This window comes from Salmo salar, chromosome 11 (genome assembly GCF_965601325.2).
Source record: "Salmo salar chromosome 11, fSalSal1, whole genome shotgun sequence".
Classification (NCBI taxonomy): Eukaryota; Metazoa; Chordata; class Actinopteri; order Salmoniformes; family Salmonidae; genus Salmo; species Salmo salar.
In genome coordinates, this window is record NC_138301.1 from 105,790,498 (window position 1) to 105,815,409 (window position 24,912).

Consider the following 24,912-nt stretch of genomic DNA (forward strand, 5'->3'; position numbering starts at 1 on the left):
CATACATTACATGTTGTTTTATGCCCTGTGTTTCCAACACGAGGATGCATTTGAGCGTGATGAGAGGAGGAGCTTCTGGGATTAGGGGCCCAGTCTTGTATTCTAAAGTGAGGTACACAGTACTGTAGGCTGTGATTTTCCTTACCCCATAGTGACAAAATCCATCTGAAAAAAAGGAGAAAAATGACCGTGCTGGCACAACACATTGAAGACAAATGGAAAGCCACATAATCCTCAGTGGTAACACCTTAATTTGACACAGTAAAAGGCTCACAAAGCGCAGCATAATTCTCCCCTCTCATAAACATCTCCCGTGTTCAGTCTGTGACTGATGCCTGTGCTTTGGTAGGATGACATAATCAGAGCACGCCATGGCTGGGCTTAGGAAGACAAGGTAATATCTATGGAGATGCATGCAGGACAAGGTCAGGTGGCAGAGCACCTGCTGGAAGGAAAGGCATGGGGAGGGGATAGGATGGGAGGGGGAGGTGAACAGTGATGGTAGTGCTCTTAATGGTCAGTCTAGTAAACAATGTACTGTTATTGTTGGGCAACCATTTCATTGTTTAGTGTGGACTCCATTCCTAAACACACTAGGTCTCCCCTTAACACACACAAACATGCAAACATATGCTCCTTAAGAAATTGTTCTTAACTGACTTGCCTAGTTAAATGAAGGTTAAATAATAAAAATTAAAAAAATACAATTTGCCCCCCAACCCTTCCTCCACCCAAAACACAAACATTTGCTTAGAATAGCACATTGAGGCTGACAGGCTAGATGCACTTAGTCATTGGTCGCTTAATCTAGTCGCCCTAATCATCCAACCATTAATCTAGAAAACAGATTAGACTCAGAGATAGAGAGAGAGAGAGAGAGAGAGAGAGGGAGAAGAGCACATCCTGCCTATTGCGGTCTATTGCTGCCTCAGCCTCTCTTTGACAGAGCGAAAGAGAGAGAGAGAGGGGGAGGAGAGAGATCGGTGATGTGGTGTGTGTGAGGGGAGAAGGAGGGGTTTGGCTTTAGTGTGATTTGAATGGGCGTGAGAGAGAGCGTGAGGGACTGAGCAAATCAACCTGCCTCTTTTGACTGAACAACGGGATGGAAGAGCTGCGCTCCTAGCCACACTGATCAGAGAGGAGTTTTATTTTTGGAGAGGGGAAGAAGGGAGCAGACAAGGGGAACCGAAGAGGGAGAAGAAGGAGAAAAGGCATCAGCGTGGGGATAGATAGCAGAAAAATGCTGTCATGGGGAGAGGGGGGAGGGAGGCTACAGAAAGGAACAGAATGAGACCAGGCAGGGTGGAGCGGAGCTGAGATGTGGAGGTAAGTCCTGTCTTTCTCTACTCAGACCCTTCAGAATGCACACATTCCAAATTCCCTATGTCCTGTGGTCTGGTGATGATGAATGTGATTGGCTTGATCAGGACAACCTAGAAGGCTCGATGTGAGCATACATATGCTCTTATTTCCAGTCGGTTCCACCAGAGATTCAGAGCATTCTGCCGTACAAAAGTGAGAGAGCAGAGGATGTGTCAACACAATGAAGGAACGCTTTGTCAGGGGTAGGAAAGGATGTCTAAGCAACATTCTGCTATCTTCACGCTCGTTCTCCCCCCTCTCTCTGGTGTTGTGGGCTCGTTTAAAAATGGTGTTCTGACATTGACATGAAGCCACTGCAGACCTTGCAGTGTAGGGCGCTCTGGGCTGCAGGACCCAGAGATGTGGGCCAGGTGGAGGAAGGGAGGAAGGGAGGGAGCAGAGGCAGAAAGAGCGCCAGAAACAGTGAAAATGAAAGAAAGGAATAGAGAGGAGCTATAGTGATACAGAAACAAAAAGATAAATAGGATTTAAAAAATATATATTATTATTTTATTTTTTATTTTTTTACAAACAAAGGTCTGCAGCCCCTGCCTGTTTTTGTGTGGGGGATACATGATAAATGATAGATGATAAAGAGGATTGAGAGGGTACTGCATGTAACGTGCACAGACAATGATGGAATGGAGAACCAGAGCCGGGATCAGGGTGTTGTTTTCAAGGTGGCAAAGAAAAGGAGGGATGCAGGAGATTTTTTTCCTTCTCATTTTGGCTGTGAGGGGGGTTGTGTTTTTTGGAGTCGGGGATGCAAGGGATGGTGAGGTCTGGTAGAGAAAGAGAAGGGGCGAATAAAGAGGGAGATGAAGAGGAGAGGGTTGAGGGACAGCTTACATAAGCCAGTGCACTAAAAGGACGGACCATTTAATTTATTTTGCACCACATGAGTCCTCATCATATGTGGTTTTCACTGTGGTTGTCAGTAGCGGACAATCTCAATCCATATGATGATGAATGCATTGAGACTTGACATGGTGAAGTCCTCATTCTCTTTCCTGAGGAGTGCGGCAGGCCGTGTGCTTGTCTAAATTTGATGACAGAAGCCCTGTTTATACCTGGATCTAACATGCGGCTTTGTCCTTATCTTGTCCACATTCTGATTTTGGCCACATTTTAGACAAGTGTAGACAATTAAAAGACTCATTGTGATCTGACTGTGAACAGATCTTATAAAAGTGTAAACAGACAAGATCAGGTCAAGATCAGGACAATATCAGGATGAAGAACGCATGTTAACGGCAGGTATAAACAGGGCTATTGACTTGGTCGCGGTCTTTGTGCGTTCGTGGTCAGATTGGCAGAGGGTGTGACGTTATCCATCTGAGACTGCTAATCTGCATGGTTGGCCAGATGTGCCCATGGATAGTGTGTGTGTGTGTGTGTGTGTGTGTGTGTGTGTGTGTGTGTGTGTGTGTGTGTGTGTGTGTGTGTGTGTGTGTGTGTGTGAAAGCCCCTCTGCTCTCCAATCATAGACTCACTTTGACAGCGACACATCTGACAAATGTATCTAAAATACAGAACATAGATTGTTTTCAGAAGATTAACATTGCCAATCTGAGAATGAATATATATGTGACAGGGAGTAACTGAGCCCAGATGCAAACAGCAGATTTGTTGGGCGACTATGATACACAACCACTGTGGCATTGCACACAAGGCGTACGGGTACAAGAGTCTAGTGATGCTTTGAGGTCACAGTGCCAATGATGGGGACAAATGCCAGTGTAACAGGAAAATGGACCTAACCATGGTGCTTAAATTGTCATGAAATGCTACTCAAATACTACAAAATCATTGATGATGTAATAATATCAGAATGCTAATGTAGTAATTAGAAAATAGAGTTGCAAAGGGGCATTCAATTTAGGATCAAATGTATTGTTAACTTGAGTATACTTTGATTAGGTTAATTAAGCCAAATGAATGTGTTAACTCTAAACAGACATACAATTATTCAATGCAGCAATCTCAACTCAACAGTCATATATTTGTCAGTAAATGAAGGTTAATGGATGTACCAGCCTGTATTTTAGGATAAAGTAGACTCCAACATTTCTCTATTATTTGACAACATAACAGAAAAAAGCTTTCCCCTCAGCCTTTAATAGTTTGTGGACGGTAGGTAGATGTTTCTATACCTACAATAATATAATTATCAGATGTGTGTGTGTCAGTGACAGAAATATTCCTGTTCTAGCTGGTGTTGAAGTGTGTTGAAGCACTCAGGCGCTCTAAAAAAGAAAACCTTTTCATAGAACATGTTAAAAATGTTGCTCTTTAAATATGCTGTTTTGACCCAAATGATGGGAACTAGCAATTGGCGTCAGAGCGTGTAGGCGTCTATATTTGTTCATCTAGTGAGGACTCATAGTACCGTCACAGTATGGAGCTATAAAAACCTGTGGGTGTCTGGGACTCTTTTTAAATATGAGAGGCTCTCTGTCAGTCAGCAGGGACATGTGTGGCACACATTCTTCCGCTGAGTGGGAGGAGAGAAGGAGAGGGGATCAGAGGAGAAGAGGTGAGGCAGAGCAGCTAATCTCTGTGATCGATCAGGCCCACTTGTATTTCCTGCAGAATCAAACTGCTCCACATCACTGTCCATTCCTACACCAGCCCCTGGCCACAGAGAACAGATCTATCCAACTAAAATGAGTTACTATAGTATGAGGCATCTGATTAGACGAATCAAGGCTGTAAGTACAGAACCACTTGATGTCTTTAATAGATATCTTAAATGTAAAGGAGCTGTTACATATTTGTCCTTTGCCGGTTTAATAAGTGGAGATCCCAAAACATTGAAGCCCTAAATGACTTACAGTTGAAGTTGGAAGTTTACATACACTTAGGTTGGAGTCATTAAAACTCGTTTTTCAACCACTCCACAAATTTCTTGTTAATAAACTATAGTTTTGGCAAGTTGTTTAGGATATCTACTTTGTGCATGACACAAGTAATTTTTCCAACAATTGTTTACAGACATATTATTTCACTTATAATTCACTGTATCACAATTCCAGTGGGTCAGAAGGTTACATTCACTAAGTTGACTGTGCCTTTAAACAGCTTGGAAAATTCCAGAAAATGATGTCATGGCTTTAGAAGCTTCTGATAGGCTAATTGACATAATTTGAGTCAATTGGAGGTGTACCTGTGGATGTATTTCAAGGCCTACCTTCAAACTCAGTGTGTCTTTGCTTGACATCATGGGAAAATCAAAAGAAATCAGCCAAGACCTCAGAAAAAAAAATTGTAGACCTCCACAAGTCTGGTTCATCCTTGGGAGCAATTTCCAAACGCCTGAAGGTACCACGTTCATCTGTACAAACAATAGTACACAAGTATAAACACCATGGGACAACGCAGCCGTCATACAGCTCAGGAAGGAGACATGAATGTACTTTGGTGCGAAAAGTGCAAATCAATCCCAGAACAACAGCAAAGGACATTGTGAAGATGCTGGAGGAAACAGGTACAAAAGTATCTATATCCACAGTAAAACAAGTCCTATATCGACATAACCTGAAAGGCCGCTCAGCAAGGAAGAAGCCACTGCTCCAAAAGCGCCATAAAAAAGCCAGACTACGATTTGCAACTGCACATGGGGACGAAGATCGTACTTTTTGGAGAAATGTCCTCTGGTCTGATGAAACAAAAATAGAACTGTTTGGCCATAATGACCATTGTTATGTTTGGAGGAAAAAGGGGGAGGCTTGCGAGCCAAAGAACACCATCCCAACCATGAAGCACGGCGGTGGCAGCATCATGTTGTGGGGGTGCTTTGCTGCAGGAGGGACTGGTGCACTTCACAAAATAGATGGCATCATGAGGAGGACAATTATGTGGATATATTGAAGCAACATCTCAAGACATCAGTCAGGAAGTTAAAGCTTGGTCGCAAATGGGTCTTCCAAATGGACAATGACCCCAAGCATACTTCCAAAGTTGTGGCAAAATGGCTTAAGGACAACAAAGTCAAAGTATTGGAGTGGCCATCAAAATGCCCTGACCTCAATCCTATAGAAAATTTGTGGGCATAACTGAAAAAGTGTGTGCGAGCAAGGAGGCCTACAAACCTGACTAAGTTACACCAGCTCTGTCAGGAGGAATGGGCCAAAATTCACCCAACTTATTGTGGGAAGCTTGTGGAAGGCTACCCTAAATGTTTGACCCAAGTTAAACTATTTAAAGGCAATGCTACCAAATACTAATTGAGTGTATGTAAACTTCTGAACCACTGGGAATGTGATGAAAGAAATAAAAGCTGAAATAAATCATTATCTACTATTATTCTGACATTTCACATTCTTAAAATAAAGTGGTGATCCTAACTGACTTAAGACAGGGAATTTTTCTAGGATTAAATGTCAGGAATTGTGAAAAACTGAGTTTAAATGTATTTTGCTAAGGTGTATGTAAACTTCCGACTTCAACTGTATATGATGGAAATAATAGTGAGAGCAGCAGTGTTACACATCTGTGGCGCAGGATGCTAGGAGAGCCACGGGGCTAACAGATCCCGTCTGCCTCAGATGTACTAAAGCTGTGTGTCACCAAGGATTGCAACTCCAGCTTACACTGCTGCCCTCTTTGCATGCCAAATGATATTTCCATGCCAAAAGCAACTCCTCTCCATAGGGCCGCTGCAGAAAATTGCCTCTCAACAGTTAACCAACTGTCTTTACATAACACAACGTGGACAGGAGCCTATCTGACAACAACCTGAGGCAGAAAGACGATCTGAAAAGGCTACTCAATCTATGTTTAGGTCTACTGTGCTCCACGAGAGAGGATATTTACCATGGTGCTCCCACACTGTGCCGTGCCAAACTGATATATTTTAACTGACCAATAAGGGCGAAAATTACAACCAGACATATATAATATGGCAAATACAATAGTTAATTGATTTCAGTGGCGTCTCAAGAGAAATAATGAATTTGTCCAGTCAGTGATACCTCATCAACATGGATCACATTTTTCTGAGGTTACGAGGCAGATTATCCTCTCCACTGAAACATGAGTCAGCAGAACTACACCATCTCCCTCAGTTAGAGCCATTTTGCGTTACTAGGCCTAGCCAGACTGTGTCTCTATCTCTCCCAGTGAGCACTGTGTCTGTGTGACTGAGGGAGCCTGGTGGACAGAGCAGAGGATGCTAGGATGGCAGATCGCAGTGGAAGCCACTGGGTGGATCCTCTAATCGGATTGTGCTCTCCTTTGTCACCTGTCCTCTGTGGCCATGCTCTTAATGGGAGCTCAGCCCTCTCTGGAGTGGAGTCACCCTCAGATTTCTGTCCCTGGGCTCTGGCCGGCCCAGCTCTGCTCTGCCACACAGGGCCTGACTGCACAATGAGCAGGACTAGAGAGGAGAGACATAGGAGAGCGAGAGTGATGGGAGGGAAGGAAGGAAGGAAAGGGGAGAGTGGCAGAGGTGCTAGAGAGATGAGAAATGTTCATGGGGAAATAGAAAGAGAGGCAAGGAGGAGTATTAAAAAGATAGTGAGAAGTAGAAAATGAGCCAAATAAAGGTACTACATACTACTATACTACAATACTACTATACTACTACACTATTATACCACTATACTACATACTACTATACTACATACTACTATACTACTACATTTGTGTAACTGGGAACAACACGTTTTGACCTGTATAGGTTTATGTGTTTGTCATTTCAGCTAAATTAAGTCTTAAAGTCCATTAGGATTATGATAATAAAACATCTGCTGAATATTTGAATAAATTCACAGTAGGGAGGTTCGCTTGCTCATCACAGATTTGCACTCTGTAAATAACCCACTAGTCAGAAATACCGTAGGCAGTGGGTGTGTGGAGTTTGCTGTCGTCAATGTTGTTAATCAACCAGTTATATCATACATACACTGACTGAACAAGACACACAAACACACACCTATTCTCGTTATTCCAATTCCCATTATAGGAGAAGTGCCCTCAGTGACATTCAGTGGTGCTGAAAGAAGATCTAACTCAATACACTCCCACGACATCACTACTTCCCCATCCTGAGCAAAGTCTGGTCAAAAAGGCAGAAAACAAGAAAAAAAAAGACCTCAACACACAATATCACATTAATCGGCTGATACATACAACACAGTGAAAATCATTACTGCTCTAGCCATGTGGGAAAAGCACTTCATGTCCATTCTATTACAGTCAATAAGGGTGGAAAGAGTCACTGTGCAACTGGCTGCATTTTCATTTTAAAGGCGTTGACGGTAAAAAGAGCATAACAAAAAAACAGAGTTACTAATTAGAAGCGCTTAGCTGTAGCACTGGTAGATCGGTCCTGCCTGTGTGTCCCTGAGAGGCTCGTCTCAGACAGCTGCCACACATAGGAAACATACAGACAGGATGTACCTCACAGACCAAGGTGGAGGGCTGCACAGCTGGGTCAGGATCAGAAACACTGAGCAGCACAGGGCACTAGCACCGATACTCTCCTTTCCTCATTATCACCACTTCCCAGAATTATCCTAAATACAACACACACACACACACACACACACACACACACACACACACACACACACACACACACACACACACACACACACACACACACACACACACACTCAGGAGCCCGTTACTTATTGTGTATGTATTATTACTTCTATTACATGTTTTACTTTCTATTATTTCTCTATTTTCTTCCTCTCTGCATTGTTGGGAAGGCCTGTAAGTAAGCATTTCACTGTTAGTCCATACCTGTTGTTTACCAAGCATGTGACCATTTTTTTTTTTACTTGATTTGAGATCCCAGGGAACTAGCATATGTGTCTATTCACTACATTATCATACCTTACAAAGCCACTTGCCATTGATTTAAACTAAATCAATGTGCTTGGGTTACAGTCTCCTTCTCACACTCCACTCCATTAAAGTGACACTCGTGGCGAGGTGATACTCTGATGGTTGAACTATACTGAACAAAAATATAAATGCAACATGTGAAGCGTTGGCCCCATGTTTCATAACTTTAAATAAAAGATCCCAGAAACGTTCCATACGCACAAAAAGCTTATTTCTCTAAAATGTTGTGCACACATTTGTTTATATCCCGGTTAGTGAGCATTTCTCCTTTGCCAAGATAATCCATCCACCTGACAGGTGTGGCGTATCAAGAAGCTGATTAAACAGCATGATCATTACACAGATGCACCTTCTGCTGGGGACAATAAAAGGCCACTCTAAAATGTGCAGTTGTGGAGCGTGCAGTTGGCATTCTGACTGCAGGAATGTCCACCAGAGCTATTGCCAGAGAATTTAATGTTAATTTCTCTAACATAAGCCGCCTCCAACACTGTTTTAGAAAATTTGGCAGTACGTCCAACCGGCCTCACAACCGCACATCACGTGTAAACACCCCAGCCCAGGACCTCCACTTCCAGCTTCTTCACCTGCGGGATCATCTGAGACCAGGATGCTTGTCGTCCCGCAGATGGCAGACAGTGTGTATGGCGTTGTGTGGGCGGGCGGTTTGCTGATGTCAACATTGTGAACAGAGTGCCCCATGGTGGCGGTGGGGTTATGCTATGCGCTAGCAACGGACAACAAACACAATTGCATTTTATCAATGGCAATTTGAATGCACAGACATACCATGACAAGATCCTGAGGCCCATTGTTGTGCCATTCATCCACACCATCATGTTTCAGCATGATAATGCACGGCAGGTGTTGCAAGGATCTGTACACAATTCCTTCAAGCTGAAAATGTCCCAGTTCTTCCATGGCCTGCATACTCACCAGACATGTCACCCATTGAGCATGTGTGGGATGCACTGGATCGACATGTTCCAATTCCCGCCAATATCCAGCAACTTCGCATCAGCCATTAAAGAGCGGTGGGATAACATTCCACAGCCCACAATCACCATCCTGATCAACTCTATGTGAAGGAGATGTGTCACACTGCATGATGCAAATGGTGGGCACACCAGATACGGACTGTTTTTTTTATCCACACCCCTACCATTTTTTTAAGCTATCTCTGACCAACTTATCCATATCTGTATTCCCAGTGAAATCCATAGATTAGAGCCTAATTAATTCATTTCAATTAACTGATTTCCTTATATGAACTGTAACTCAGTAAATTCTTTGAAATTGTTGCATGTTGCGTTTATATTTTTGTTCAGTGTTTAAAGCATGATGCAAGACTCACGCAAACACACAGATGTAGCCTACACACGGAAAGGAGCAAAATCAGCTTGTATCATCAGGCACAGTTAGCATTTTGGCTTGTATCACCAGGCACAGTTAGCATATTGGCTTGTATCACCAGGTACAGTTAGCATATTGGCTTGTATCACCAGGTACAGTTAGCATATTGGCTTGTATCACCAGGCACAGTTAGCATATTGGCTTGTATCACCAGGCACAGTTAGCATATTGGCTTGTATCACCAGGTACAGTTAGCATACTGGCTTGTATCACCAGGCACAGTTAGCATATTGGCTTGTATCACCAGGCACAGTTAGCATATTGGCTTGTATCACCAGGTACAGTTAGCATATTGGCTTGTATCACCAGGCACACTTAGCATATTGGCTTGTATCACCAGGCACAGTTAGCATATTGGCTTGTATCACCAGGCACAGTTAGCATATTGGCTTGTATCACCAGGCACAGTTAGCATATTGGCTTGTATCATCAGGCACAGTTAGCATATTGGCTTGTATCATCAGGCACAGGTAGCATATTGGCTTGAATCATCAGGCACAGTTAGCATATTGGCTTGAATCACCAGGCACAGTTAGCATATTGGCTTGTATCACCAGGCACAGTTAGCATATTGGCTTGTATCACCAGGCACAGTTAGCATATTGGCTTGTATCACCAGGCACAGTTAGCATATTGGCTTGTATCACCAGGCACAGTTAGCATATTGGCATGTGGTTCCAGGGCAATGCACAATTCTATTTAAGTCATGAGGTACAGAGCACATAGAGCAGATGTGACAAAGCAACAGGCGGTGTAGAGGCCAGTGCTGCTAGAGACAGAGCCATCAGGCTGTGTAAAGGCCAGTGCTGCTAGAGACTAGAGACAGAACCATCAGTCGTTGTCAAGGCCAGTGCTGGTAGAGACTAGATACAGAGTAACAACAGGGCCTGACTGGAGCAAGGTGTCTGACTGCCTAGAATGTGGTAGACAGCAACTGTAACCATTGCCCTCTCAGTCATCAATGTCATGCAGAAAATGGTATGCAAGAGGACAGATGCTGTTGCAGTTGGTGTTGTTTCAGACCTTTACAGCAAAGCATAAGTTAAATTAAACCAATGTCTTTAACAGTCACTGTGCATGGGGTGGCCAGATCTGAGATTCATGATGAAAGAATGTGTGGTAATACATAGAGCCTATCTGGGTGAGTGTGTGTGTGAGAGAGAGTGTGTGTGTGGGCGGTGCAGCCGTTTCAGGGGCACCAGGATTCATTTCGAAGCACAATAGCGGGTATAGTGAGGAAGTGAGGGAGGCCAGTGTCTCTTCCTCTCTGAGCAGACAGGGTAGGGGTACCAGTTCAGACTGCTATAAACGCTAGTGTGGGCAGTGTTTCTGCCTCGGCCTCAGAGCCAGCTGCACGTATGGAAGAGGAACCACAGTGTGCAGTTCAGCTCCACATAATAGCAGCAGTGATGGAGTGAGGGTCAGTTCCTTTCTCGTTCCGGTCCACACACACACACACACACACACACACACACACACACACACACACACACACACACACACACACACACACACACACACACACACACACACACACACACACACAAACACACAGTCATGGGCTGAATCACACACAGTGCCGTTGCAGAGGGACAGCTGTTCTTCCTGCCACTGTGGGCAGTGTGCCAGATTCAGACAGACAGACACATTCACTGACTAACGCATGCCATGTACTCCCATATAACCTCACAATATAGTTCTTTGAGCATGCACATTACCAATACCTTAGTCAAAATGTTCATAGGCTTTCTCACAGTGGTGATGGATGGACATAGTAATGTAAGATGGAGAGACAGAGATGTATCATCCCTCTTTTAGCTGGTAGTATTCAGTAAAATAGGAAGTTAGGGTTAGATGCAGAAAACACAGACGATGCCATTGAAAGAGCCTTATCTAAGCCAACTTCCTCTTTCTGGCCTGCATTTACTGAAATAGGAGGTAACACCAGACTTAAACATGCTCAGTTCAGGACATATTATGCATTTACATTACCAGTCAAAAGTTTGGACACACCTACTCATTCCAGGGTTTTTCTTTATTTTTACTATTTTCTACATTGTAGAATAATAGTGAAGACATCAAAACTATGAAATAACACATATGGAATCATGTGGTAACCAAAAAAAGTGTTAAACAAATATATTTTATATTTGAGATTATTCAAAGTAGCCACCCTTTGCCTTGATGACAGCTTTGCACACTCTTGGCATTCTCTCAACCAGCTTCATGAGGAATGCTTTTCCAACAGTCTTGAAGGAGTTACCACATATGCTGAGCACTTGTTGGCTGCTTTTCCTTCACTCTGCGGTCCAACTCATCCCAAACCATCTCAGTTGGGTTGAGGTTGGGTGATTGTGGAGGCCAGGTCATCTGATACAGCACACGATCACTATCCTTGGTCAAATAGCCCTTACACAGCTTGGAGGTGTGTTTTGGGTCATTGTCCTGTTGAAAAACAAATGATAGTCCCATTAATCGCTGCAGAATGCTGTGGTAGCCATACTAGTTAAGTGTGCCTTGAATTCTAAATAAATCACAGACAGTGCCACCAGCAAAGCACCCCCACATCATCACACCTCCTCCTCCATGCTTCACAGTGGGAACCACACATGCAGAGATCATCCGTTCACCTACTCTGCATCTCACAAAGAAACAGCGGTTGGGAAAAAAACCTCAAATGTGGACTCATCAGACCAAAGGACAAATTTCCACCGGTCTAATGTCCATTTCTTGTGTTTCTTGGCCCAAGCAAGTCTCTTCTTCTTATTGGTGTCCTTTAGTAGTGGCTTCTTTGCAGCAATTCGACCATGAAGGGCCTGATTCACGCAGTCTCTTCTGAACAGTTGATGTTGAGATGTGTCTGTTACTTGAACTCTGTGAAGCATTTATTTGGGCTGCAATCTAAGGTGCAGCTAAATCTAATGATCTTATCCCCTGCAGCAGAGGTAACTCTGGGTCTTCCTTTCCTGTGGCGGTCCTCAGGAGAGCCAGTTTCATCATAGCGCTTGATGGTTTTTGTGACTGCACTTGAAGAAACGTTCAAAGTTCTTGAAATTTTCCAGATTGACAGACCATGTCTTAAGGTAATGATGGACTGTCATTTCTCTTTGCTTATTTGAGCTGTTCTTGCCATAATATGGACTTGGTCTTTTACCAAATAGGGCTATTTTCTGTATACCACCACTACCTTGTCACAACACAATTGATTGGCTCAAACGTATTAAGGAAATACGCTCTCGTTGGCTGGCCCTCGCTTCACACTCGTCGCCAAACCCTGCTAGGTAAAGTCCCGCCTTATCTCTGCTCGCTGGTCACCATAGCTGCACCCACCCGTAGCACACGTTCCAGCAGGTATATCTCACTTGTCACCCACAAATCCAATTCCTCCTTTGACCGCCTCTCCTTCCAGTTCTCTGCTGCCAATGACTGGAACGAACTACAAAAATCTCTGAAACTGGAAACACTTATCTCCCTCACTAGCTTTAAGCACCAGCTGTCAGAGCAGCTCACAGATCACTGCACCTGTACATAGCCCATCTATAAATAGCCCAAACAACTACCTCTTCCCCTACTGTATTTATTTATTTTGCTCCTTTGCACCCCAGTATTTCTACTTTGCACACTCATCTACTGTCAAATCTACCATTCCAGTGTTTTAATTGCTATATTGTATTTACTTCACCACCATGGCCTATTTATTGCCTTTACCTCCCTTATCTCACCTCATTTGCTCACATTGTATATAGACTTATTTTTCTACTGTATTATTGACTGTATGTTTGTTTTATTCCATGTGTAACTCTGTGTTGTTATATGTGTCGAACTGCTTTGCTTTATCTTGGCCAGGTCGCAGTTGTAAATGAGAACTTGTTCTCAACTTGCCTACCTGGTTAAATAAAGGTGAAATAACATAAATAATTTTTTTTTTTAAATACTTTCCACAAATTAACTTTTAACATGGCACACCTGTTAATTTAAATGCATTCCAGGTGACTACCTCATGAAGCTGGTTGAGAGAATGCCAAGAGTGTGCAAAGCTGTCATCAAGGAAAAGGGTGGCTACTTTGAATAATCTAAAATAATCTCACTTTTTTGGTTACTACATGATTCCATATGTGTTATTTTATAGTTTTGATATCTTCACTATTATTCTACAATATAGAAAATATTAAAAATAAAGAAAATCCCTAGAATGAGTAGGTGTGTCCAAACTTTTGACTGGTACTGTATATGTTTCAGTAAGCATGTTAAAACACAGACACAGTCTGTTTTATCAATGATCAGAATAACTGAAAAATTGAAAAATACTTTGGTTTCTTTTTCATACACGAGTGAACACACACACTCTTCCTCCCGGGGAAGGACTGCCCGTTCCATGATCTCGCCATCACGGTTGACAACTCCCTTGTGTCCTCCTCCCAGAGTGCTAAGAACCTTGGCGTGATCCTGGACAACACCCTGTCGTTCTCCACTAACATCAAGGCGGTGACCCGATCCTGTAGGTTCATGCTCTACAACATTCGCAAAGTACGACCCTGCCTCACACAGGAAGCGGCGCAGGTCCTAATCCAGGCACTTGTCATCTCCCGTCTGGATTACTGCAACTCGCTGTTGGCTGGGCTCCCTGCCTGTGCCATTAAACCCCTACAACTCATCCAGAACGCCGCAGCCCGTCTGGTGTTCAACCTTCCCAAGTTCTCTCACGTCACCCCGCTCCTCCGCTCTCTCCACTGGCTTCCAGTTGAAGCTCGCATCCGCTACAAGACCATGGTGATTGCCTACGGAGCTGTGAAGGGAACGGCACCTCCATACCTTCAGGCTCTGATCAGGCCCTACACCCAAACAAGGGCACTGCGTTCATCCACCACTGGCCTGCTGGCCCCCCTACCTCTGAGGAAGCACAGTTCCCGCTCAGCCCAGTCAAAACTGTTCGCTGCTCTGGCACCCCAATGGTGGAACAAGCTCCCTCACGACGCCAGGACAGCGGAGTCAATCACCACCTTCCGGAGACACCTGAAACCCCACCTCTTTAAGGAATACCTAGGATAGGATAAAGTAATCCTTCTAACCCCCCCCCCCCCCTTAAAAGATTTAGATGCACTATTGTAAAGTGGTTGTTCCACTGGATATCATAAGGTGAATGCACCATTTTGTAAGTCGCTCTGGATAAGAGCGTCTGCTAAATGACTTAAATGTAAATGTAATGTAACACACAAACATGCACTTATGTACACAAACACGCACACACACCAGCCCATTCTCTTATTTATGAATTATTAACCCTTATTTTATCAAGTAAATTGACTGAGAACACGTTCTCATTTACAGCAACAACCTGGGGAATAGTTACAGGGGAGAGGAGGGGGATGAATGAGCCAATTGGAAGCTGGAGAGGATTAGGTGACCACGATGGTATGAGGGCCTCTTATGGAACACGACAAGAGGTGCCGAATTCTGCAGGTACCATATTACGTTTGGACCTGGCGAAACGTGGGAGCTATACCATCCACTAAGGGCAATGCGAGTATTACCTTCTAGTAGGCTGGGGGCTTGCTAGAGTGTTGTGGATGAGGATGATGGATGCACAATTAAAGCTTCCTACAAGTTCTTTGCAGACGCTAGATTCGGAGAGTTGCAATGTTGTTTTTCATCACTGCTCTTTGTAATACATTCTGGCATTCAACATACTTTTTTACTACCTGATGATTGAGTCACGCCGTATCATTCCTTCCGCAGCCTAGAGGGCAGTGTTGTCGCTTGGTTCCTAGATCTGATCTATAGGCTATAGAGTACCACAGTATAATACCCATAAAACCTAGTGGTCAAACAGGGACTTGGTTCCAATCATTTTTCCACCATTAATTTTTCCCATATGGGATGTTAGTAACACTTAAAATAAGGGCTGTATTTTGTGTAGGCTTACCCTAGCGTGATGTTCTGATAATCGTGTAAATACCCTGTATTTACCCCCACCCAAAATGGAATGCTAATTAGCTGCTAATGTGGCTATCATAAAGAATTACAAATGCCATGATGATCTGGACGAGACTGCCGAATCGAGGCAAAGGTGAGAGTGTCGAATTTGGCAAACAAAAAATGGAATTGCTAGTTTGCTACGTGTGTCTTATTTGATGGAATAGATGTTTTGTAGAGCTTAGGTTGTTACAAGTGCACTGATAAGTAGGACACGTGACATCCCGGCAACTTTGAGAAAAAACACTTTATATCGGAGTTGTGCCTGTTGTTCACACGTGTATCTGCCCTCTCATTGGCTAGAACGGACCCACCTGATCTTGCCTCCTCACGACTGCCTTCTAGTCTGAGTAGAGGTCTCTTTAGCTAATATTCCACTTGCCACTCCTTGTCACTGCTAAAGAGTCTTTGGCACATGATATGGAGTACAGGGAGTGGATCAACTAAAGAGACTGGTACCCAGGCTAACTTTCATTGTTAAAGCGGCCACTTGAGTATCTGGTCAATATAATGGATCATTTGTGGTGCATTCTTGGTGGGGGACAACATGTTTACTGTTGCCTTGTTTCAGTCTAACCTAAGCCTAAAGGTGGGCTTGACCTCCACACAGCAACCAACAGTAGTGAGAGACACCCAGTTCACTATGTCACAAGGTCCCCCACTGGAGGACACACAGGCAGACAGCAGCCAACACACTCTGTAAGGTGACAGAGTGCGTCCAATGTGATGTATATTTTAAAATCACCAGGGTAGGAAGGTAGAAGGGTGGGAAGTGATAAGAAGCATGTGTGGATGGCAGGGAGGGTCATATCTGTACACTCCCACATGCTGCAGTGACTCAGCCTGGTGACCTGCCAGAAGCCAGGGGGACTAACTGCTCTCCCCGTTTCTATCATGCTATCACATGTCAATCACCACTCCTTAAATCAACACCTGATCTCTGAAACTTGATGATGTGATCCTGTACTGAACAGAGGAGGTTGGTGGCACCTTAATTGGGGAGGATGGGCTTGTGGTAATGCCTGGAGCGGAATAGGTGGAATGGTATTAAATACATCAAACACATGGTTTCCATTCACTCCATTCCAGCCATTATTATGAGCCGTCCTCCCCTTAGCAGCCTCCATTGGTACTGGGTGAGCTAAGACCAAAGCTCTGGGAGGGGTGATGAGTTCATAAACGAACAAAAAGTCCTGAAGCTTTCCACTCTCCACCTTCCCCTCTGCCACTTTGACAGCGAACCTCTTTTCCGAGGCAATCTATTGAGTAAAGGAGCTATGTGACTTTGGAGACCAATAACTCAGACGGACGTCTGCTAACTATATGAAATAAAAAAAACTGAGATAAAATGCAGGACAAAATGAGAGAGTGCGCCAGAACCAATCACTTAGCATTCTCTGGACCTGGCACAGGCCCTACTCAGCGGGCAGCAGAAGAAAGGAGGGGTGAAGTGATGCGAGGGAGAAGTAGCATTAGGATTACTTTATTTCCTGAAACCAATTTTGTGCGCAATAATACACCCACTGGCTGTTTTTAGTCTTTTCAACCAGTTTTGTGTTTCTAATGACACGGTAGTCGTGCAGTGTCTGTCCAAATGTAACAGACAGAGCTGGGATCAATAACGGGCCCTGGGATTGGCTGCCGGGCATAGTGAGAATACGAGGTTAATTAGCTAAACCTAAATCAATTATCCTTAATGGTCAATTTAGGCCCCATTGTACCGTAAGCACCAATCACTGTGATATGGAGGACTGAGGTTGTGTAGCTGGTGGCAGTACTGTGATTCAGCATAAAAATACTAGTATGCAATGAGGAAAATTATGGGAAACCCGATGTTGCTCTCAAGTCTAGTGATAGTATTGAAGAGGGAGAGAGAATCATTTTATTACACTTCTATACTTAATAAGAGATACTCCTATTAAACACGAGTACTTCGTTTTTCATCTAACATGTATGCTTGGAATCCTTGTTAACATTTCACACTTCTCTGCAGTTCTAATGAGGGTTTTTGAAATCATGCCAGAAGTACAGAAATATATACTCTTAATGGCTTTTGGTTTGATCTATCACAGTAATCTGGCCTGTTCCCCATTTCAACAGTTCATTTTAATCCCACATGTGCGTAGGTAGCCATGAGCCAAAAACAGAAACAGGTCAGGGGAGTCGGATATATTCAACGGCAAGCTGCATCGTCATTGACGGCATAGCTGTCTTATAACACAGGAACCAGCTTTAATATTCAACAGACACCGTAACATACAGTAGAATAAATCAATGAGTCCATAAGGGATCTGTAAGCCTAGACAGCCACTGAAACCTTACATAGGGAACCAGTTTATCACGTGATAGAGCGGATATGGCCGTGGGGTGGATACCTACCCTGGTCATTGATCACATTTGATGGCTGCCTGTGGTGAGCTTTTAAGCTGATTTTCACAGAGCTGGGCCTGAAGGAAATACATTTATACAGTACATTAAATGAATGCACCCTACTGTAGGCTACAGCAAATACAATTTATAATTTATCTACAAATACTTTTGTTGTTGCTGTTTTCCCCCTCAAAATGATTTGCTGATAAGAAGGGGCTTAAAAATGCATCAGATTTAAGCTTGATGAAGGCATGTGAGATGGAGGTCAGGAGTTAAACAGAGATTTGTGGTTGGCAGGCTGAAGGCTGCCAGGTCTCTCTCTGGTAGTCCAGTTAGCTGTGATGGGAGGGGGAGAGCAGAGCAGCAGGCTGCCAGGTCTCTCTCTGGTAGTCCAGTTAGCCGTGATGGGAGGGGGAGAGCAGAGCAGGGATATGATGACGACACCCATCCTCTGACGGTTAAAAGGTCAGGATGCATGTGACATCACTTCCTGCTGCACAGGACGAAGCCTAGAAGGGAGTAGGGGTCAGAGATGGCGCAAAAAGAAAAGTGTCCAGGAAACATGGCTTCCCTAAAGTGGGTGTACAGTCATCATGGCCACATCCGGACAGCACACACCAGCAGCCCTGTAGTCTTGTCCTGGGCTTTACATGTACACCAAACAGGATGGAGACTCCACTGCGCTGAGCACTCATGGCCTCCAAACCACTAAGGTCCCAGCAGAGCTGGTGAAAGATAGACAACACTAGAAAACATGAACCCAACACAGACATACTGTAGTACCTGTAGAGGGGAAGTCTGCTGGAGTACCAAGGCAATGTCCGGCTATAAAGACTGGATCAACACAGGTCACACAGAGAGCAAAGATATTCAGTATAGTGACTGAGATCTGAGATCATTAGCAGCCACTCACTGCTAGCAATGTTTTATCAGCGTAGTTAGACAGTGCATCAAACACCAATGTTGAGGCTTCATGATGTAGCGAGGCAGTGTGTTCCTGGTTGGGCTTCTGAGGCAGTGAGACTGCTCTGCTTTCTGGTTTCATGAGAGGATCTGTTGACTGTGGATTGGGACCGCTGAACGGTCACGATGAACGCACCCAATCTTCAGAAAGTCCTGGAGAACACTCTAATCCCTTGGCTGCATGTCTTGGGTAATCCCTCTTTGCTTAATCCGTTGCTAGAGGAGGAAATACGCAGCAATTTGTAGGTTATTGTGATTTACTGTAATATGAACTGCATACAATGAAGTGGAGAATGCATATTGATCTATTAAACTCTCTGTCATATAATGATTTCACATGAAAACATTAACCCATTTTCTACAAAGTTTCAAAACTAACATCCTGCCCTCTACCTTTTGTTTGAATGAAAGGCCAACATGCAGATATAAATAGATATTGAATTTGGTTAAAGGAAGGGACAGATGCGACAGAAATAGGTTCACATGACCTTTAGGGTGAGGAAACCTTTCACGCTATAACGTTGATACATTCAACAAAGTCACTTCCGTGTTAGACACAGAAACCTCCAGACGTGTTGGTTAGTAGTCTGTGAGGGATGGAGAAATGAACATTGCAGCTCTGCACAGAAGTGAGATGAGCAGGAACCTGTGGTCACCATGGTCCCCTGTTGCATAGTTTAAACTAGCGATCTCAAGCCCCTCTCCTGGGTTGGGCAGTTAGAAACAGAACATCACATACTGATATAAGATCTTAATCGGATCATCCTGTTGCAGGAGAACTTCCCTACAATGCAGGAAATGTTAAACTTGTGATATATTTGAGCTTTAAAAAGTATTTTGAAGTTCGTGATTTCCACTTTGAAAATTCAGATGTGATTTTCCCTTAAGAAAAATGGATCAACCCCTACAAAAATGTCCATTAATTATAATCCACATAATAATTCAAATTTCCTGTTGCTGCAGGATTATTTTCTTGCTGTAGCGCACTGGCTCAAAGTAAGATCCTACATCTGTACAGCACAAGACTGGTTAGAGTTTCCCTTCATCAATCTGACTCATAACTTAAATATGTACAGTATGTCTCTAAGTCAATCCACAGAACATGGGAGTATAATGATTTGCCTGCAGGGCAGCCTCCTCTGCAGCCCTTTATGTGGTTGTAATGAACAAGGCAACAAAACCACTCGATTTCCAGTTTTAAGCTGGCAATCAATTTATAATGCATGAGACTGAAAAAATTAGACAGGATTGATCAAATATTTAGCATGTGTTATGGTGTTGTTAAAAGAGATGACCTACATTTATGGGTAATTGGTGTGGGTGCGTGCAGATTTTGAGATTGTTGATTGCTTGCTTACAATCTGCCATTGGTTCACTAAAAACACCAGGGAACTATCTCTATGAGGGGTGCAGGGGGGGGGGGGGGGGGGGGGGGGGGGGGGGCTATACAGTGGATGTACCAGCTTGAACTATAGACCACAAAAAAATACTCTGAGTGTTCTCAATGAACACATACAAATCCCTTAGTCCTGTTTGGAACTACAGTAATGCTCACATTTCAGAAAATTCTATCCTGTTCTCAGACTGTACCCAAACATTTGACTGACACAGCATGTCAGGAGACAATAGGCTTGGGGATTCATAATCCTTGGATGGAAACTAAATGGCTGGGCTTGGTACCAGCAGGGAGATGGATGCTGCTGCTCTGTCCTTGAACAAGTCAAACCTGATTTGCTGCAGAAGAAATTGATATTATCCAGAAAAGGTATCAGAGTGAATTACTGTGGTTAAAGGCATCTAGTAGATAGTGCAATTCATAGATGGAGGCTTAATTTCAGAATGCATGTCCAAACATGTTATCATGTTCACATGTCATCATGGTCTAGGCCTACAATATTGTATTTATGCCACCAGGTACAGGTGTATTATTCCTTTTTGTGGACATACGGGGAATTGCCATGTCCAATATTCAGTCAATAAACGGAGTGGCTATTTACATTCACTTTTACAGAGGCACAGAGAGAGAAAGAATCGAGAGGAAAATAAAGAACGAGAGAGACGGAGACAGATATGACAGATATACTTCCTCACTCACCAATCAGCTACACGTCTCTGCATCATTCTGTGCTGTGTGGTGGCGCGCTCCGGGAAGCTGAGCTGCATCACTGCACCTGCTCTCAAGACTGCATATCATCTGGAGACAGGAGTTGCATGATAAATAGCGAGACAGGAAGCAACTTTGAGAACCCTAAACGTAACCATTTTAAATGTTAACTTCAATGGGTAGGGATGTCCCAAGGACTCCAGATAGCAAAGACCGTAGAAGAATGCTCTATCTCACCTTTGTATTAACGCCAAACGGGTTTCCGATATCGTGTGATTGACGTCAATTTGGTCATAGACAAGGGAAAAGAGAAAGGGGATGTCAGGAACCGACGCAATTCATTTGCAAACAACCTATTTTCGCCGGTGAGTAAATCTAAACATAAAATAAAATCAGTGGTCTGTAATGAAAACGAATAAGGATGTTTAGAATAGGCCTAACTAGATGATGAAATGACGCCTATTTTAGCAATAGGCTGGCCTTGTCACCTAGGGAACTCTCACTTGTACTGTACAGTATCAATCAATGTGTTTGTCGCGGGGTCTGGAAAAGTCTGGCCCAACCCAAATGATGACAGAAATAATGAATGAGTTGCCAAGATCTGGTATCAATGTAGCCTAGGCAGCCGATAGTATTGGCTAGATTTGCACACTCGTCTAGGAACGTTGTGCATTCCCGGTAATACACTGGTGTCCCCCATCCTCCATTCAGGCTGAAAAGGCATCATTTCCCGCCTTAACTAGCTATAATTACATTTATATTACATTTTAGTCATTTAGCAGACGCTCTTATGTTCCTTGCTCAAGGGCACATCGACAGATGTTTCACCGGTTAGAATTGGTTCTGGGAGCAAGCTTTCAGTTACTGGCCCAACGGCTAGGCTATCCTCTCCCTTGGCTGAACGCGGTGTGCAACATCCTAAATTGTCCGAAAATCCGAAAATGGTGGTGAAAAATGGTTTTATAAAGAGACACATATTGAGAGACACATAGTGCACATATTTTCTCCGTTTCTTTTGCGGCGGCTCGCCATTTGAAGATAGTTAAGGAGGGAAATGATGCCTTTGCAGCCTGAATGGAGGATGCTTTATTTACGAGCCGGTACATTTGACAGACAGAGAGATAAGGTGAGAGACAGACAGAGAGGCATAGAGGACAGACTGAGAGCGAGAAAGAGAAAGAGAAAGGGCGACAGACAGAGAGAGAGAGAGAGAGAGATCTTATTCTGTTGGCAGGCCGGCCTGCATTGTTAGGTTTATGACTATTGTATTCAGGGCGTCATGCACCGCAAAAATTTGAGGGGGCACAAAGTACGAGGATGGCTGGGGGGTGGTCCAGAGTAAATTCTGAAACAGCTTTTTCCTGTAACCTAGAGCCATAATTATTATGCTTAATTCTATGTAAAAAAAATAAAATAAACATGTTTATTTTTCTGCATATTGAAGCATACCTCTTGAGACTTCTAATATCCTCCTGACTGGTGTTTATTTTTAAATTTTTTTAACTAAACATGCTTCTCTACATGTTCTGATTGTATTCTTAAATTGTCTTAGGACAGGAAGGCCCCCTCCTCCAGCCCACAGTGTTCTATTGATTGTCTGTAGGGTGGATGTGGTGGGCCATATGACTTGCTTGGCAGCTATTTTTGGAAAGGGAAAAAATTATAATGCAAGTATTCAGAGGTGAAATGCTACTGAACAATACAACACACGTCAGAGCTTCTGGTTTTCCTATTTACGTTTCTACACTTCATTGTTGAAAATAAATGCATTTGAATTTCATGGTAATATTTTGGCCAAAGGGGCTAAAACACTGGTCTACGGTTTGCTTTGCAACTGTTGAATGACATCTGAGGTGTCAGGAAGGATAATAGCAGTGTCAAGCCAAGATGGGTGTCTGCGGTCAAACCATACTTAAAAATGACCGTTGCTTTGTCTCTGTGTACAGGTGTCCAGTGGAAGAGACCAAAGAGAAGCAAGCAGGTGCTGAGGGGTGGGAGCTGATGGATGACAGATCAGAGAGGCCAACACACACGCGAATCCTCCCCAACCCAGAGGACAGAGAGCTGGACCAAACCAGCTGGACCAAACCACAACTGGACCAAACCACAACTGGACCAAACCACGACTGGACCAAACCACGACTGGACCAAACCACGACTGGACCAAACCACGACTGGACCACACCACAACTGAGGCACAGCAGTATAGTAGTCATCTGCAAAGCCACAGCTGGAGGATGTCCTAAAGGAACTTGGAATGGGTGTATGTTTTCCAGACCTAAAACATATCATTGTATCTGATACAATAGTCATCTAATAGTCCTTTGCATTTTGTTATTGAATGTGGAGGAAGACCACGTGTAGTACCTTTACTCATCAGACACAGTGAGGAGAGATACTTGGAGTCAGAGTCTGAGGCACCATGCAGTCTGACGACCTCTTCCTACGCAAGTTTTGCCGGCAGAGGCCACGACCCCCTCTGACAACGGTCAACTTTGACTCTAAGCGGGAGGGTGGGGTAAGGGCGCGGGTGGTGGCAGGGGAGTGGCCCCCGAGGAGGGATGGAACAGATGGGGAGAGTCTTACTACTCCGAGCTGTGTGGGTCTGAACCTGAGGTCAGTGGGCCGAGGACACATCATGCAGAGAAGCAACAGTGATGTGACGCTGGGAGACCTGGACTCTTCTGGTAAGGCGGGAGGGAAGGCCACACGGGCGGTGGGGGAGAAGGCAGGTGCCGGGGCCCAGGAGGACTCAGGGGTGGTGCTGCACAGGGAGTATGGCAGCCTCTCCTCACTGGAGAGACAGATAGGTCTGTCAGGAACCCAGGAGCCGAGTGCAGAGGACCAAGGCATTCTGAGCCCTAACGCCCTCCGCTTCAAAGACCCCTTTCTGCTGCTGGGCCTGCAGGGAACCCCCCCAGAGCCAGACGGCTTCTTCAGGGCTCTGTCCACCCCCGCAGGAGACACTCCAAAACCAGCCAAGCCCCCAAAGCCTGAGGGGCTGAGCAAGAAGGCCAAGCCCTCTCCTCCACAGATCCCCCAACCAGGTCCTTATGACAACCTGGGGGGAGGAGCCTGGGTCAGGAATTTTGCCCACTATGATGTCCAGAGCATTTTGTTTGACCTCACAGAGGCGGCCAGCAACCGAGACAGCATCGGCCGCAAAAAGAACATCACCTCAGGGGCATCGGCTGCCTCGACGATGCGTCCCCTCACCCAGGCCACGCCCTCCTCGCCCTCGCAGGGCGGGGGCGGTGTTGGGGGGACTGTGGAGGACCCCTCCCTGGACGAGGGAGATGGCAACGACAACGAGCTGCTGCTCAGCTGCCCCCACTTCCGTAACGAGATGGGGGGTGAGGAGCGGGCGGGCCTGGGGCATACGCAGGGCAGAGGGGGTCTGTGGCTGAGCCTGAGGAACCCCAACGATGCTGTCTCAGTACTGGAGGAACCCAGAGAGAGCCACGTCCAACAGCAGGGCAAGAGCAACTACTTCATAGAACACGCAGACCTGGGAGCCCACTACTACCGCAAATACTTCTACATGAAAGGTGAGTGCTGCGTAGGTGTGTGTGAGAGAGGTTGTTTGCTTTTCTTGAATTAATAGTGTTAGTCAACAACAGTGTTATAAGGAAACCTGTTATAGATGTGTAAAAATACTCTTTCCACTCCTCAGATCATCAGAACTTCTTTGGCATGGATGACCGCCTTGGTCCAGTGGCCATCAGCTTCCGTAGAGAGGAGAAGGAGGGGTCCAGTGGAGCTCAGTATAACTACAGGATCATCTTCAGAACCACTGAGGTCAGTCTACACCGCAGACTCGTGGTCAAAAATAGTAGACAGTATTGACAGACTTACAGGTCCTTTTATGAAAA

General features: G+C 44.5%; 1 protein-coding gene and 1 long non-coding RNA gene across 7 annotated transcripts in view; one reads left to right on the top strand and one right to left on the bottom strand.

The window, feature by feature from the left end:
• The first annotated feature begins 998 nt into the window (after positions 1-998).
• The window catches only part of LOC106563451 (signal-induced proliferation-associated protein 1), a 42,490-nt gene continuing 18,576 nt past the window's right edge, over positions 999-24,912 (top strand). For 3 of the 6 annotated variants that reach the window (XR_006757681.2, XM_045690047.2, XM_045690049.2), the window contains exons 1-3: positions 1,001-1,326; positions 22,987-24,588; positions 24,714-24,838. Coding sequence is in view for 5 of the 6 variants with exons in the window: in XM_045690047.2 (XP_045546003.1) it covers positions 23,463-24,588; positions 24,714-24,838 (1,251 nt within the window). In the remaining variant the exon portion in view is untranslated. Of the gene's footprint in view, positions 1,327-21,074; positions 21,406-22,986; positions 24,589-24,713; positions 24,839-24,912 lie in introns of those variants that run through there. The other 3 variants (XM_014129049.3, XM_045690048.2, XM_082958231.1) reach the window with 3 other exon arrangements.
• On the bottom strand, positions 17,816-21,163 carry LOC123725194 (uncharacterized). The gene is made up of 2 exons (XR_006757682.1): positions 21,032-21,163; positions 17,816-19,152 (listed from the first exon to the last, which is right to left on the bottom strand). It is a non-coding gene; the product is annotated as an uncharacterized LOC123725194 (long non-coding RNA).